The sequence below is a fragment of the Armigeres subalbatus genome, chromosome 3, assembly GCF_024139115.2.
Source record: "Armigeres subalbatus isolate Guangzhou_Male chromosome 3, GZ_Asu_2, whole genome shotgun sequence".
In the NCBI taxonomy this organism is placed as follows: domain Eukaryota; kingdom Metazoa; phylum Arthropoda; class Insecta; order Diptera; family Culicidae; genus Armigeres; species Armigeres subalbatus.
This window is the reverse complement of record NC_085141.1, coordinates 141,149,595-141,166,566: the sequence shown is the minus strand read 5'-3', so window position 1 is coordinate 141,166,566 and position 16,972 is coordinate 141,149,595. Positions and strand designations below refer to the sequence as shown.

Here is a 16,972-nt window from a genome sequence, read left to right as displayed (position 1 = left end):
ATGACTAACTGTGCCCACTGTGCCTGAAACTGTGCCGAAATGTGCCGAAGTAAAAATAATATTGTTTTGGCAGCACTTGCTTTCATGAAAATCTGGCATCACAGAAAAAAATGTTTTTGTTTATTTTCATGCAAAATATTTACCTAGTGATTTTGTGATTTTCCAAATAAGTGGAAATGTGAAAAAGTTTATCATTTACACAAAAGTTTTTCATGACGACAGATACACCAAAGGAAAAAACAAGTTTTTTATTTTGCGTTGGTGCCACAATCGTTGTCAACTACCAATGCAACTGCACGTTCTACGCAGGTTCTATACGTGGCCCTCATCGATACGGAGCGCCAAGAGCCAGATCACTCAACCATCATCTTCGATAGTCCAGCCAACTAGATCAACATGAGGCTCGGGTCTTTCGATATGGTCTCATCGAACGTATGGCATACCATTCTCAATAAACTAAACGCGCCCTGGGCCTGGAGAAACACATTCCGTCGATTGACATTATCAGCCAACGATTATTCTGCAGCACAAGAATATAAAAGCAACAACATGGGTCAAGGAAACACCGGGATTACTTAGCGGTATGTTGCTGCACCCTGACTTGGTGATCATCAACCCTTCGCTACATCTTTTTTCTTCGACGTCCATTAACCGCCATTCCTTTCGAAGATGATTTGGAACGATATTGTTCTTTTTCGTTGTAATAATAGTTGTATTCTGATTTACAATAAAAATTACATATATTACATATTTTAGATTGAAGATTTTTTCTCCCAACAATATTGCGAGAGTAGTTAGCAAAATCATTCTATCGTAAAAGAAAAACTGCTTGCACGATTGTAACCAGTTTCGTATTTAAAAAAAAAAACAATATACACGTAGATAGATAGACCATACGATAGACGGTTCGATTTGAATGCTGGATTTTGTGATAATTCTTTTATTACTGTCCGCAGTATTTGAAAAAAGTGTAATAAAATTCAGCCAGAGGCTCCGGATATATTCTTAATTTTATGATAAAGTTTCAGGAAAAACTGCTTCCATCTCATCAACACTTAATTGATGAGCGTCGAATTCGTTCGAGTTTGAATTCATTTGGTAATCGAGAAGAGTGCTAAATATACAAAATATGATGCCGATCAATTTGCTCGTACTTCGACTGACATTATTGTTGTTTCATTAGGACGAAATTCGTAATGACTTTTCTCCCAAGTTTATCAATAATTAGAACTGAGGTGAACCAACCCAGGGCTGAACCTCAATAATAAGCAAAAAAAAAAATAATTAGAAGTTATCAGTACTGTTTCCAGCTAATTCTTACTGGAGGGGGCATCTCTCACGCCGAAAGGTTCGTTCTTCTCATCAATATTGACGTCATATTGAAGCGGTTATTATGTGTTTATGTAGAGACCCTCGTCGTTTGAGACTTCCATTGCAAATTTATAGCTGCAAACTCTGAATGGAAGATTATTTTTCGTGTAAGTCAATGTTAAACCAGGAACTAATAACTAATAGTTCCTGGTTAAACTGCAGTTGCGACAAACGGAAACCAGATCAGGCGGAATATGTCTACTGTCCCTGTAGATGTACGTAATTTTCCACTCGTTTAAACAGTTCAGATGAAAAACTTCTCGTTTTAAATACATTATAAACTTATAATTAGGAAAGCTTTGATCACCGCGTGACTTTATCGAAATTAATTTATTGGCTTTTTTCGGCTTTTTTTTACTTTCATCTACTCCCTTTCGCTTTGAGTAGTATAATTATCACCGAAAAAAGCCAATAAATTAATTTCGATTATAAACTTATCAGTTCATGGAGAATACAATTGTCTTGATGGGTTTCCAAGTACAGATGCATCGCAGCCGAAAGTGTTTTATCCAACGAAAGTCAATAAACATTGCTCTAGGCATGAACGACCATAAAATTGGGGAATTTAAAATCCATAATTCCTCCCATGTAGAACCCGAACCTGCTCAACAGGATGTATCGTCGTAAATCATCTCTATCTTCCAGATGATGTCGTCGGTCGTCGGAGCATTCTTTCAACAGCAGTCAGTAGCAGCATCGTCCACAAAGCAACGTATTCCAACGGATTTCATTCTTACCAGCGGCGGATCATACCGGAGATGGCTACTGCATTAAAAACCACACCAAAGCAAGAAACTACCAAACATTGGAAGCTATTGACTCGATTTGATTTCCACTTTTCTTTTTGCTGTCGTAGCCCGTAGTTCACCAGTGGATTGCTGTGCCGATTGCAAACGGTTCTGGTGTTTGGCAGGGTGCAGTTGCCGATCATGAAGGCAAGGATGTAAATCGCAATCAGGGTGTGGTGCGATTGCTAAATAGTTTATAGGTTCCGCGCGGAAATCTGATTTTTTTTTTTTTTACAAGGGAGAATGCATTTACACACTAACCCAGTACACGTGCATTGTAGTTGCCAAACTACCACACGGAAGTGTACTGGAGTGTCTGACTCGACCATACCGGTAATACCGACTAAACTCCCTCCCGCGGAAATCTGATGCAACTATCTATTTGTACTTCAGCCATGCGAAATCGGATAGCACCGCAGACGTGCTGCTGTTTCATCGCTGGATTGACTTATTTTTGTTGGCAAACGTTCCGTGACTGGATGAGGAATGGTTCTTATTGCTCCTAGACCTAGACTAACGAAAGGATCTTCTCCGTTTCCTCAGCAAGTTGTCACCAAGTGGACATGAGTGGAAGTGCTCCTCCTTCCTGCTGATAAGACCATAGTTTCTCCGTTGTCGTTTTGGATCCGATTTCTATCTGTCCTGCGGAGTCTGAGCAAATGATTGTCCTATAAGTTTTTGGCTAGCTGAGGTGGCAAAAACTGTATCGATTCCCGTCGGGCTATTGATACATACGACCATGCAACCTTTCCTGGAGGATAAATAAAAGCATCAGACATGAAGACGGATCAGCTATTGTGCATTTACTAGAATGATTACCAGAAGAAACTACCAGAATCTGCAAAGAAATTAAATAAACGTAATTAGAAATTTGTAGATTGAAACATTTTCGAACCGAGGATTTTGTTTTTCTATTTGGATTTCAAATAATCTTGACACTGAAGTTCAGCTGTCAAAACCGTCAGAACTGGAAAATATAAGAAAGGGTTCCCAGATGTGCCGAAAGTGTGCCGAACTGTGCCGCGGGCACATTGTGCCGAGTGGTTTACCCCTTGGAATGTCCACAAGAAATTCGAAGATTTTTCGCGAAATTCTCAGGAATGTTTACTGGGAGTTCTGCGAAATTTCCACGGAATATTCTTAGGAATTTTTCAGATTTTTTTTATGAGAAACAGCACGAAATTATCTGAAGAATTCCCTGCAGAACTTATAAAGAGGTTCGTGGAGAATTTCTTGGAGTAAATAATGGTGGAATTTTCGGATCAATTCTCGGCGAAATTTATGGTGGAATTCCTGAAGACTTTGCCGAAGAAGTTGCTGGAGGCATTCCTAAAGAATCCCTGATAGAATTCCGAATAGAATGCCTCGAGCAATTGTCGAAGGAGGAGAAAGCTTGCATATTATTTTTTCTGCCTATTTTATAATAAATTTTATTTCAGAGAGGATTTGTTTAGAAATTCAGATGCATATACATTAGAGTGGGGCGTCATAGTCATTTTTTCAAATCAATGGTTTTTCGAAGCCATTCTGGGTCCCGAACAGCTGTGCAGAATTTGGGACCGATTGGTTGCTTCCTCGCTTTCCGCATCGCGTTTGAAGTTTGTATGGAAATTAGTATGGGAGAACGTATATTTTTGCATTTCTACTACTAGAGGCTTCAGTTCATCGTAAACCAAGTGGCACATTGCGTTAAAGTATAACCCAAAGGATGCCGAAAAACTTTGCTGAAGAAGGCACGTTGCTGGAACGTCCACGAAAAAAGTTATAACGCTTAGAACATTGAGTGTTCAAACCATATGCAAAAAATCGTTTATTCTGCCAGCACTGCCGTACTACGTAGACCAATAATTTAACTGAGTGGTATTTCAAAATAATTGATCTTATAGGGCTTTAGAGCTAATGGGAGCTATCCGGAATCATTTCACAAAGAAAAAAATCCGACGATAAGTAAAATGGGTTTTGCCCTTCGAGAAACATAGGTTGTCCGGTAGTGCTGGCAGAAACATTGATTTCTTGCATATGGTTCACACAATCAATTTTCGAAACGTAATAACATTTTTTGTAGACCTTTCAGCTACGTGCCTTCTTCGGCAAAGTCTAGACTAGATGCTAACGTATTGAGTCACGTGATTGATGATAAATTGAAGCCGCTAAGAGTAAAAACGTAAAAAAGTACGTTTTCCCATACTAATCTCCATGTAAATTTAAAACGCGATGCGGCATGCGAGGTTGCAACCAATCGAGCCCATATTTTGCACAGTTGATTGGGGTCCCAGAACGATTCAGAAAAACCTTGATCTCACTTGATCGGACGAAGTTTGCGTTTTTCCATACAACTGCGCCCCACTCTATTATACATTACAAGGTAATGATTATTGATAAAAATAAAAACAATATGCAAGCTTTCTCCAGTTCTAGTTATAGCCGATTTTATATTCTTTCTGAATACTAAGTGCGGTCAAAATTCTCTCACTTTATTTAAAAATATTTCATGAGCAATAAATCATGCATTTTTAAATCCATTATTGTTTTAATCATTATTGTTGTTAAATAAACGCACAACGAAAACATTACATTGTGGGCGTGAATGCATCACATTCATTGGCGTTGCATTTTAGTACAAAACGCTGACTTCAACGCCCTGCGCAACGCGCTATTGTGATCCAGCCTTTACTGTTGGTTGTGGATTTGGTTTCAAAGTTTTTGAAACTTAGAAGAAAATAGTGCCGCACTAATAAAACTACTATAAAACTACGATTCAGAAGACCTAACAAAGTCCCCCCCCCCCTACTCCTGGCTACGCCCATGGTTGTTTAAGATCCAATTGTGAGGCCACCACGCTTGAATTATATACCGCAGGCATCTTCTCGGGGTATGTGGGATTTTTAAAATTACCCTCATTTACAGTTACTTGAGAATTGAAAACCAATATGTTGAGAAAAGTGAGATTGGTAGTCATAGGGCTACCGCACGGTGTAAAAAAATGGATTATGGACGAAGTTTCATATAGGGTTCAGGCAGGTATTTTCGTCTTTTCGTCATAGTCTCGAAAACCAATTAAAGAGAAACTTTTTTGACAAACTCATCCGTATCAAATCGTAAGCTCAGGAGATACGTTCTGCTATAGTGGAGTTCTAGCTAAAGGACGTTCCTTTCGATGGTTTTAGCCCCTAAAACGATGGACGGAAATACCTGCCGTGTCCCTACCTCTAATTTTTTTCACAGAAAGTTGTGCAAGGTCACTAGAAATTAGGTACGATGTGTTTAAAAATATTTCATCGGCGATTTTAAAAAAAAAAGTGATTTTTACTGCTTTCTTCCGTAATATACCCTGTAAAAAGTAAATTGATTACTCAGCAATGGATAAATCATTGAAATTGACCCTCCAAATTAGAAATATAACTATTTGTAGCCTTGATTGGTATAGAAAACCTATCTTGAAACAAATCGAAATTTTTGAAGAATATTGTTTTTCTGTGGTTGAGGCGTTTTTTCAAGTATTTCTTGGGTTTTTTAGTTTTGCAATCATCTATCTCCAGCATCTGTACTGTTGTCTGATGGATATTGCTTTTGCAATTCTATCTTTTGGAATGTGTATATACAAAAAGTTTGTGAATTTAACGGGGAACTGTAAAAAAATCATAACAATACAATTTTGGGTCTGCTGTTGAGGAAAACAAAACAAACCCACGGAAATTGATCTAGAGTGCGGTGCTGGAAATAGTTCATTATGTCATTTGCAACACCCGGGCAAAGCTGGGTTTCTTTCGCTAGTATAGGATAGTTATGCTTTTAGCAACAGCTTAGCTTGGGTAACATGCAGTAAGGAATAAAATTCGCTCTATATTAAACCTAACTTCATCCGATAGCCTATTTCAGACGTGAAGCGTGAAAACTGTAAGAGGCAGAACAGGAAGATTTGGGGTTTTCATGCAAAATTTGCTGCGAACAATATTCAGTGAGGTTCTTGTACATGACGTGTACCACAGAAATGAGACACTGTAGAGGAAAATATTTCGAATCCTATAAAATATGGCAGACTGACAAAGGGCTGGCCATCTAGTGCGAATGCCGGAAGAAATAATTGTGAAAACCACAGATAACCAAGGCCGGGAAAATATTATACTTGCTGAAAAAATTGAAAAAAGGTTGTCAATAAAGCAAAAATTTAAAAAATATATCCAAATATACTTTGAATGCGCTTGAATAACAAAGAAAACATATTTTTCAAAATTTCAAGATAAGTTTTCTATACAAAAAGGCTACAAATATGCATATTTTCAATTTTAAGGGCTTACTACTATGATTTATCTATTGCTGAGTTATTAATTAACTTTATATACGGTATATTGGAAAAAAAACAATAAAAATCACTTTTTTCAAAAAATCGCCATTGAAATATTTTTAAACACCCCATATCTCATTTCTAGGGACCTTGCACAACTTTCTGTAAAAAAAATCAAAGGTACATGAAACGTCGATAATAATCCATTTTTTTACAACGTGAACCTTTTCTGTCTCATACGCTGGAGGCCGTGGGTTCAATCTCAGACTCGTTCCATTCTCCTATGCTGTCTCTTTTTCGCTATTAGGTACTCGCTAGATCAGGAAATGAACTTCCATACCGTTTCCATTTCTATCCTGTACCTTCAACTTGACTATTCTAACAGTAACTGTTAGAATTGGAAATGCAGGAAAAAATCGTTTCCCACATCCACATATAATTCCGTCTTTTGCTTTCCTATCATTATTATTATTTAATTATCATTCGTTATTATTATCAAAATAAGACACGTTCCACCTTAACGCGACACCATGAGAAGCCGACTTTTAGCGAGAAATTAGGTCTGCATTCGAAAATTAGCCTCGGGGACATATGATTAAACAGGCGTAAAATTATCCTCACTAAATTTCCTTTCTGATAGAATATTCATTTTATGATTTTTCGCTTTGAATATGATAAATATAACGCGCTGCATTTCGTAACGCGACACCATCGCTGAATTGCACTTTTTCGCATTTTGAAATGCAATTGCGTTTTTTAGCTCTGGTATACGGTTTGGAGTCTCGATTTATTCTAAGCATTTCTCGTATACATCACCATAAATGAGGCTGTGAATTAAAATCGCAGGAAAAAACGGAAATTATAATGAAAATAACTGAATTGATATGAACACCGCCGCGTTACGCTGATCGACAAACAGTGTTCTGCAAATGGTGTCGCGTTACGCAAACGTGTTTATCGTTGATAGAATACGAAATTTCAGCCGATACAAACCTTGGTACAATATGTACTAGGGTACTTAACCGTGTGTCACCAGAGGCCGATAGCAACAGAAATTCGGGATCGGAAGTGGGGCTGGGTCGGCCACACTCTACGTAGGGGCGGAAACGAAATCTGTAAACAAGCATTAGACTGGAACCCAGCGGGACATCGCAGCAGAGGCAGACCCAGAGGCTCATGGCGGCGAAGCCTCAATAAAGAAATAAAAGAAGTCGACCGAAATCTAACCTGGCAACAGGTTAAAGCGATAGCCGGGCAACGCTCAGGATGGAGATCTTTCAAGTCGGCCCTTTGCACCACCGGAGGTGTACAGGATCCGTAAGTAAGTAAAGTACTTAACCGTGGTATACCACGGTCCTTGTACCACCAGTGTGTCTTTAGTATTACAGTACATGGAGTAAAGAGCTGAGCATAATGGATACGTTTGCGTGCGTTTTGACAGTTTTGCCATGGAAAAACTGTCAAAACGCACGCAAACGTATCCATTCTGCTCAGCTCTTAAGGCAAAGTTCACTTTATGTAACTCTAGTAGGTATGCTTCCTCATTGAGGTATTTCCAGGAATTTAAGTGACCTTTACAAATACATCATTATTGTCGAATAACTTAACTTAGACAATATATTGATTTGGAATTCAATAACTCTCGAATACCTGATGAAGTTATTACCATCAATTATTATTATTCCGGTATTATAACAGAACTCATCATTCATCACGATGAAGGTGGTAAACTCCGCATGAACCGTTTTTGGAAAGACCTTTCACCGCAAAGGGCGTATACTCAAGAAAATTTTTGGAAGAGCAGGAATAATATAATTTTTGAGGGCATATCCGATTTGGTTCTATAGATCAGCGGTTCTCGAACTTTTTCTTTAGAGGTACCCCTTCAAGCTTTTACACTTATTAAGGAACCCCCTATTTTTTCTCGCTGTAAATGAAAATACGCATATCTCAGTATGCAAAACGTTCCTTGAAACTAACGGAATTGATGGCACTCCAAAAAGTGGTCTAAAATGTTCGCTATTTCATGGAGCTTTCCAATTTAAATTAAGAATTGATGGCTTTGCAGATCGGAGGACTTCAATATGTTGACAGTCTGATATCATCAGATTGACATGGAAACATGAGTCAGAAAGGCTGGGGAGAGCTTCGCGAGTTTTCGAAATATTTGGAGACCCAACCGGATTGATCCACACACCAAAATTCGAATGTATTACTCTATCGTGAAGCGTGTTGTGTTTGGGCAGAGATAACGCATATGATGTCTAAAATTTATAATTCAAACGGCCTTACAGTACCGAGCAACATAAAAGCCATCAAATACCGATAACAATAGATATCCGAACACGTGGATGGAAATGGGTCCGCCATATATTGCAAGGAAGCTTAGACGGAATCTGGATTTAGAATATTTATGCCGATACGTATATATGCTCGTATTTTCATTTAAAATACTCTTGCAATTAAATACTCCCCAATTGGGGACACATTTATGGTCTATGAATAATAATGAATAATGAAAAAAAATCGCCCCCTCAATATTTTGGGAAAGTTGAAGGGGGGTGACATAAAATAAATTTAATATTTGTATCGGCCTTGATGTGATCCATCATTCTATTTAAAATAATATTTTCAAACAGTTTGCTTATTGAAAAAAGCAAACTAATTGTGTGATAACTAGAAGCCTCAGCGGGATTTTGGCCGGCTTCTTGAACAACTTTGGCGTTTTTCCATTTATCCAGGAAGTATTGAAAACATTTGTAAAATAAATTAACCTATCCGGGTCGTAGCTGGTGTGAGGCAAGGATGTATTCTATCACCGTTACTGTTCCTCATTGTAATCGACGAGATTCTGGTAGATGCGATTGACCGTGAACCAAACCGCGGGCTGTTATGGCAGCCTATAACCATGGAGCACCTAAATGACTTCGAATTGGCGGATGATGTTGCACTCCTCGCTCAACGGCGCTCTGATATGCAGAGTAAGCTCAACGACCTTGCCGAGCGCTCCTCTTCGGCAGGCTTAGACAAAACCAAATCGTTGGATGTAAACACGGTGACTCCTTCAAGTTTCACAGTAGCCGGGCAACCAGTGGAGAATGTTGGAAGCTTCCAATATCTTGGTAGCCAAATGGCGTCAAACGGCGGTACCAAGATCGACATAGGCGCACGGATCAAGAAAGCAAGGGCTGCCTTTGCGAGTTTAAGAAATATCTGGAAAAACAGGCAGATAAGTGAACGCACCAAAATACGAATTTTCAACTCTAACGTGAAATCTGTGCTGTTATACGCTAGCGAAACATGGTGTGTATCAATGGAGAACACTCATCGGCTGCAGGTGTTCATAAACAGATGCCTGCGGTATTTAATTCGGGCCTGGTGGCCTCACAACTGGATCTCAAACAACGGGCTCCATCGTCGTTGTTACCAGAGGCCGATAGCAACAAAAATTCGGGATCAGAAGTGGGGCTAGGTCGGCCACAATCTACGTAGGGGCGGAAACGAAATCTGCAACCAAGCATTAGACTGGAACCCAGCGGGACATCGCAGCAGAGACAGACCCTGAGGCTCATGGCGGCGAAGCCTCAATAAAGAAATAAAAGAAGTCGACCAAAATCTAACCTGGCAACAGGTTAAAGCGATAGCCGGGCAACGCTCAGGATGGAGATTTTTCAAGTCGGCCCTTTGCACCACCGGAGGTGTACAGGATCCATAAGTACGTAAGTAAGATAAAGAGCTCTCAGGATGTTTTTAGTACCCAACGAAGGGTCAAAAACATTCTCATGATTAAGAATATCGTCGAAGCTCTGTATAACCTGATCCTCAATTGGACTAGTGATACCTAGACTACAATTATGGGCACTCTCAAACTGCTGAATAAGTTTTTGATCCTTTTCGCCATTTGTTAATAAAAATTTATTTCCCTATTGAGCACTGGAATTGGTTTTTGAGTTTTTTTTAAAGAATTTTCTTTAATTTCCAAAAGGGTTCCGAACTGCTGGGATCCAACTTTGAGATATTATTATCAAAGTTGGTATTTCTTAGAATAGCGAAATGTTTTTAAATTTCGTTTTGCAAATCTCGGCAAATAACTTTCAAAGCGGGATCGCGACTTCTTTGGTATTGCCTTCGCCTCACATTTTAAGACGGATCATGTAGCTTAAGATCGTCGTTAATAATAATGGAGTTGAATTAAATTTCTCATTTGGGAATTGCAATCTCTCTGCCTTCGATAACTAAATTTATCAAAGATACGAGAGCAATTATTCATTATTGATCACTTTTTCCCGTGCCCCTGAGCCTTTTATTTAGTTATATTTACCCGAGCCTTCTATCGAATCAATTTTGATATTTTCTCAATTGATAAAAAAAACTAATTTTGTGAGGAATACATGGTGGTTTGGTGCAAATTAGTCAACTGACTAAAAGATATCCCACTTTACTCAGTGTGTTGTACTTTTTACAACAGTGAAGGTTAAATGTTTTTTTGCAATTCCTGATCATAATACCTGGTTTACAGTTCGGGTGTCGGCTACAGTCTTTGAGTGATAAAACGGCCTACTTTTCTATACCAACAAAATGGGTGCTTTAATGAACATTATGTAACTCAAATGGGTTGCATAATATCCATTATAGCACTCATTTGGGTGCTATAATGAAAATCCAACATCGGAACAGTAGTTACATGACTACATTTTGCTGAATTAGCTTGGGATAGTGTTCAGATAGTGTATTCTCTGCGTCGCGTAATAAATGAAATAGTTTGATGGACATAACATCAGAATTTTCCAAAGACGAGTTCATCTATCGCTTCAAGGTTTGTAGAGCAATGCGATGCGGCATGATAACATAGAATCTGATTGATCTCTGCAGCAACATTATTTATTGACAAGAATTATCATGTGGAGTAAATCGGTCTTTACTATTTTGGTATAGATTTATCATAACAAAGCTCATTTGGATAAACGTACAACTCGTGCTGAAAAAATCATCTTTTTGCAACTAGTTGCACAAACTACTATTTTAATTGATGTGCCTTTGGAATAAAAAAAATCCTTCACAATTATAGGCTAAAAAAGAATAAGAATACGAAAAAATGTAAATAAAATTTGCAACACCCTATGCATATTTAGGAACCCATTTCATCTAAGACAATAACCATCGTTGCTATAAAAATCAATTTCGCTCGAAATAGATAGTGACTATGCTTATACATTTAGACATAACCAGGGTTTGCAGATATTTTAAAACGAATCATGTGTAACATGTAAGGCAGCACACTTATTTGCCTTAATAAATTAAATGTATACTTCTAAATACTAACGAAACAAAACAAATATAAACTTGAAATAAACATTTGACGAAAAGACTCTTTCAATAGAAAAAGATATTTCAAACTTAGGTGGTTATCTATTCACTGTTAATTAACACATATTAAGCTATATTAAAACAAAAAATAACAACATTCATACTACATTCATAACTACATTCATACTATTAACTAATAAACCCATAAAAAACTACCATATTGAAGCTATTTAAAAAATATTAGCTTTGCACTATCTGAATATAGGCATCACTGCACAAAAAGTCCCCAGTATAAACATCATCAGTTATTTGTCAACCGAGCTATCGCTTTTGGACCTACGTGTACGGAGAGAACAAAGTGGTGTGCGACACAGCAAGGGTGACAGCTTGCGATTCCGACTCGACGACGACGACGACGACAGCGACCCTAGTGGATGTGATGTTGTGAGTGAGAGAACGATCGAAAGTAGTGAAAGTGGTGAAAGAATTTTTCCCCCGTCTAAAATCGCGCTCCAGAGTCCTGACACTCGCCAACCAGACGCAACCGAGCAAAGAAACGGATTCTGAGTTAGGAAATCTGGCCACCGAACGATCATGGCATCCCGCGGAGGCCCTATGGTGATCGGCACGGACGGTGCCGACTTCGAGCACAGGCAACGTGTGGCCGCACATTACCAAATCAGGTTAAATATTTTTTTCCTTCTCTTCGTTGCATCAACCTCTAAGGGTCTCAGCGCTTCTGGTGAGCCCACGAAAGCGTTAATGAAGTGATGGTAGTCGCATCGGTTTCAAATGTGGATTATGCATAGAACAGTTAGTGAGCATAGCTTAGAATTTGTTCAGCAACTATTCAGAATGAATGATTTCTCGCAAATTGCTCTCGAATAAAAATAGACAAGCCCGCGAGCAATCGATGAAAGTTGGTGATGAAGATATTTTTTGCATAAGTGTTTTGCTCCAAGTGACAGAATTATTACTGCATATGTTAGTAGTTATGTTAGGTGGCGAAAACTGTGTATGTAGCTATGATGGTATATATTTTATAGCAAGCACATAATCAAAGCGTAACCAGCTGTCATGTTGCTATATTTTCTCGCCGGCCTACTACAAGCAAGCACATGGCTGCTTACGTATGAAATGTACGAGTGTACCATGTGCGATGGTATTAGTCTGTAACCAATGTTTGGATGGTCAGATCAAACGGTTTGGATTTGGGAAAAGAGCAGCTATCGTATTTTTGTTTACAACGCAGACAACACCGGGCTGAGAGCATTACTAGCGAAGCATAAACATGATTCATATACATATGCGAATGCGAGCATACCGACGTTAGACTGCGAGTTCTGACGAAACCAAAATATTATTCAATCCTATTGAATTTTTATTTATTATCACTACATGTAGATGGGAAAACGCCAATAATAAATAATTATTAAAGTAGCTTTGCTAGTACTGTGATATTCATAAAACATATAAAGTAAAGTACGGCTTTGGCTAGCTTGTTTCAAATATTCGCAGGCTGACTTTCTATCTACATGGCTTTAGAATTGTAAAATTCTTCACAGATGGCACTAAAATTTTTTCTTCAAATTCAATTCATTCACTTTAGCATATGACATTCATTCGAAATACAAGCATATATTCAAATCATCCTTAATATGAAATATGTTTATTGCTTTGTTCTTTTTCTGCTGCTTTGTTGAAAATACTCTCTCGCATAGTAATGTAAACGGTAACGGTATTAGAATGTTGAACGGTATTAGAATGTTGAAAGCTTGAAACGCAACTTTGGGATGCATCGTATAATGTACACCAAACAGGCTAAACGAGATAATGATGTCTAAATATTCATTTTGAATTTCGTCTGGAAGACTGTCCGATGTAAACGACAACCGATTGCAAATTAATGAAGCGTATTCTTGAGCCAGCTCAGGAAAATATCGATCGAACTGTTGCTCCAATGAGTTGATCCTTCCTCAATCTAACTGCAGAGTTTATCAAACCTTGTCATATTCCGACACCTACTATGCGTCGACAGTATTTTATAATGGCCGCGAAGGCTTGCAAATTGATTTTGAATTGAATCAGATCAGTTTGCTTGTCCAGTAATATCAAGTTCAGCGAAAGATTGCTGGCATCCTTCTTTATTGAGGTTGGCAAGCAAATTATTCTTACCACGGCTTAAAAAAATCTATTTCCTCCCTCAATTCAAAAATGCAGGATAGAACATTGCCTTTTGATAACCAACATACGGCAGTGCAGAAGAAAAGGACCTTGTGATCTAATTTTCTTGCAGACTTCTCTTGAAAAACGTGTGTTCATCTTTCTTCTCTTATATATAAAACAAAGTTGACATACTGTCCTGTTGGCAAAGTCCTACTGCAAACCATCGGATTTAAAAAAAAGTGAATGTGTTGTAGTTTTCTAATCACAACAGAAAAGAAAGTCTTCTTTCAATTCTCCCGATTCTTAGTAAAACTAATAATGTGATTGATATTTGTGTTAAAAAAATAATATTATTATATAAAAATAAATTGTGTTTATGAAAGCCATATCACAAAAACAACGAATTCTTTGTCCAGGTTGAAACCTTCTTGGTACGGTCTCGTGGCCCCCCAGAAGGTCGCGGACCACAGGTTGGGAAATACTGCTGTAGAAGATGAGGTCGTTACCATACATAACTAGAAAGTTGCGGGAATGAAGTTTACATATACCAGGAAACTTCCATATATTCCCATTAATCTTCATTATTTTCCAGAAATGTCAAAAAAAAATTTGAAACATTCAACTTTTTATTGTATCTTTCCATAGCGCACTCAACAAGGCCCGGTTAAAATACTGCATTTTCTTTCACTACTTACTGTTCTTCGTAATGCTAGTCAAACTGTCCGCCGACATTCTGGATCGTTTGGACATCTTCATCTTGGAAATCGAGGAGCTCCAGATTCCCCAACCACTCTGGTGGGAATACTTCTGGTGCCTGTCGGCGTTCCTGTCCTACTTTGGTTTGTCAGCGGCCCGACGCAATCGGATAAGCGACATGAAGAAGTACATGGTTGGTATCAGCACGGTCGCCTTCGTTCCACTTCTGTACTGTCTCATCTACTACTTGAATGATGTGACTGAGTACATCAGCTTGGAGGAGGGTATCGAACTGGAAGACACAGACATCTTCGTCTGGCAGGTAATTGTTAGTACCAATTTTCATCCTTCCCAGCTATGCTCTAGATCCCACTAATCGGACTTTATACCTTTGCTCTTGTAATCTTGTGCACTATCGCTGCTTTTGTGTGTTGTGTGTTGTTATACTTGCTTTTCCGCACATCTAGGATTACCCGTATGGATTGCTGTGGTACGGATTCGTCCTCCTGGCACTGCAGGTGCATTTCTTCTCGCTATACTTTGCCTGGAACCTGATCACGGCCTGGAGATCCCGAGGAACTCTCAGGAAGGAACAGTAAGCAGAGAAGTTTATCAGTTGCAGCAATTCAACATTGAAAGACAATATTTTCCAACGCAAATGTAATGTTCTTCGAACCAGTTTCACTACTCATTGTTACGATAGAAAGATCATTCTCTCAATCTACATAGCGAACATAACTCTGCCCTTCAGATTAGTAATACCAGAAAAGCTATTGTAAACTTAGGAAAATGCTACTAAGCTTAGCACCATTTCTTATTAATTGATCAGAAAATTAGAATCATGACAAGAGCCTAAGAATGTTAGTTATCAAAGATGCTCAGTAAACTGTTCTTGAGTATGATTAGTCTTTCCAAAATGGACTAGAACCAGAGAATTTACACATACCTAACAAATTCAACCTTCTGCCCGCTCCACACAAGACGAATATATTTAAACGAACGAATTATAAGTCTGTCTTAGACCTTCTACAGAAGACAGTTAATTTTGAAAATTTTTCTATGTCGTTTACTATTTAATTTACAGAACTCGTGATTAGAATTTAATTATATGTACGGATTATTGATTTCTTTATTATTTTTTCAATGACGCAACAATGCAATGCAGCAAAAAGTCGTCAACGCTCAAGATATTGAACCATTATAGGGAATAACATCCAACCAGAGCTTATTACAGTTGAGCCACCACCGAAAAAGCGCTCCAACGATAAATCAAACGGACTAAAGCGGTCGAAAGTAAGGACAAAAATCAATCCCACAGGAAGAGCTCACCAATGCGCTGTCATGCGCCCGGATATATTTTCACAATAAAACAAAACGCAATTAAGAAAGAGGCGACATTTATTCAAATGAGTGCAAGGGATATGCTAACAGGGGGTTCAAAATAACGTGAAATGTCAAAATGATATTTATTGTGAGTAATGTTATTCAACTTGTTCTTATGAATGCAGTAGGAAACTTAAATCGTTAGGAGGGAGGACAAATAAAGTTGTTGTAATGAAATAAATGTTGTTTGGAATACTATCCAATGCCATCCCACAGTTCATTTTCATACTCTTTATGTTTAATTTATTTATTTGATCTTTTGTTATATTCCAAATATCCAGCCGTCTTTATATTCTACAAGAAGGGAGAAAATTTATTCGGGTAGCACTTCTATTCCCGTCCCTAACTTTTATTACACGGATGCTTTTCAACCGAAATACTTTGATTTCTTAGGGTCCAATGTTAATGATCTCCATCCTGGGTGGCTGCTCACATTTCCCTTGGCCTGGTCTGATCCTATTGACTGCCTTTATGTTCTTAGCTACCAGGCCCCAGCTTCCACGAGCCCCTGGAGCTTCATCTGCTTCGGATTCCAGTCCAGCGCTTGATTGCAGACATCGTCTCTTCTTTTTCGTACTGTGTCGCCGACCCACGTCCAATTATGCTCTTAAATTCCTATTAATGTCATTTTTTATGGAATCGTCAATCGAGCTCAGCATTTGTGATTCAGTTGTGAGGCCACCAGGTATGCTTGCGTTGCGATCGTCCCGAGCTTTTGAAGTGCGCTGGCATGACAACCAGCTATTTCACGTGCAAGAATAATTTTCTTCATCTCTTTCTCAGATCTGTAGCTTTCCATTCGTGTTCATAATTACTGTATAATGTTGACTTCAAAAACAGTGATGAGCGAAACACGCAACTAGGCCCACATCCGGGGACACTTCCTTACTTTGTAATATGATTTGAGGCCTGTATATCAAAACATCTCCAGTTAACCTTGCGAGCAAAGGCGTAGGATTGCCAATCCGGAAATGGC

At 38.5% G+C, this 16,972-nt stretch overlaps 1 protein-coding gene across 2 annotated transcripts; it reads left to right on the top strand.

The window, feature by feature from the left end:
• The first annotated feature begins 12,092 nt into the window (after positions 1 to 12,092).
• Positions 12,093 to 16,177, top strand: LOC134219214 (protein jagunal). Of its 2 annotated transcripts, none has more exons than XM_062697907.1 (3): positions 12,093 to 12,434; positions 14,563 to 14,935; positions 15,081 to 16,177. In XM_062697907.1, the coding sequence occupies exons 1-3, from the start codon at positions 12,346 to 12,348 to the stop codon at positions 15,210 to 15,212; spliced, it is 594 nt and encodes a 197-aa protein (XP_062553891.1). In that variant the 5' UTR covers positions 12,093 to 12,345; the 3' UTR covers positions 15,213 to 16,177. The 2 variants fall into 2 exon arrangements, with proteins under 2 accessions (XP_062553891.1, XP_062553890.1); XM_062697906.1 differs by having other exon boundaries at positions 14,563 to 14,941.
• Positions 16,178 to 16,972: the final 795 nt, after the last annotated feature.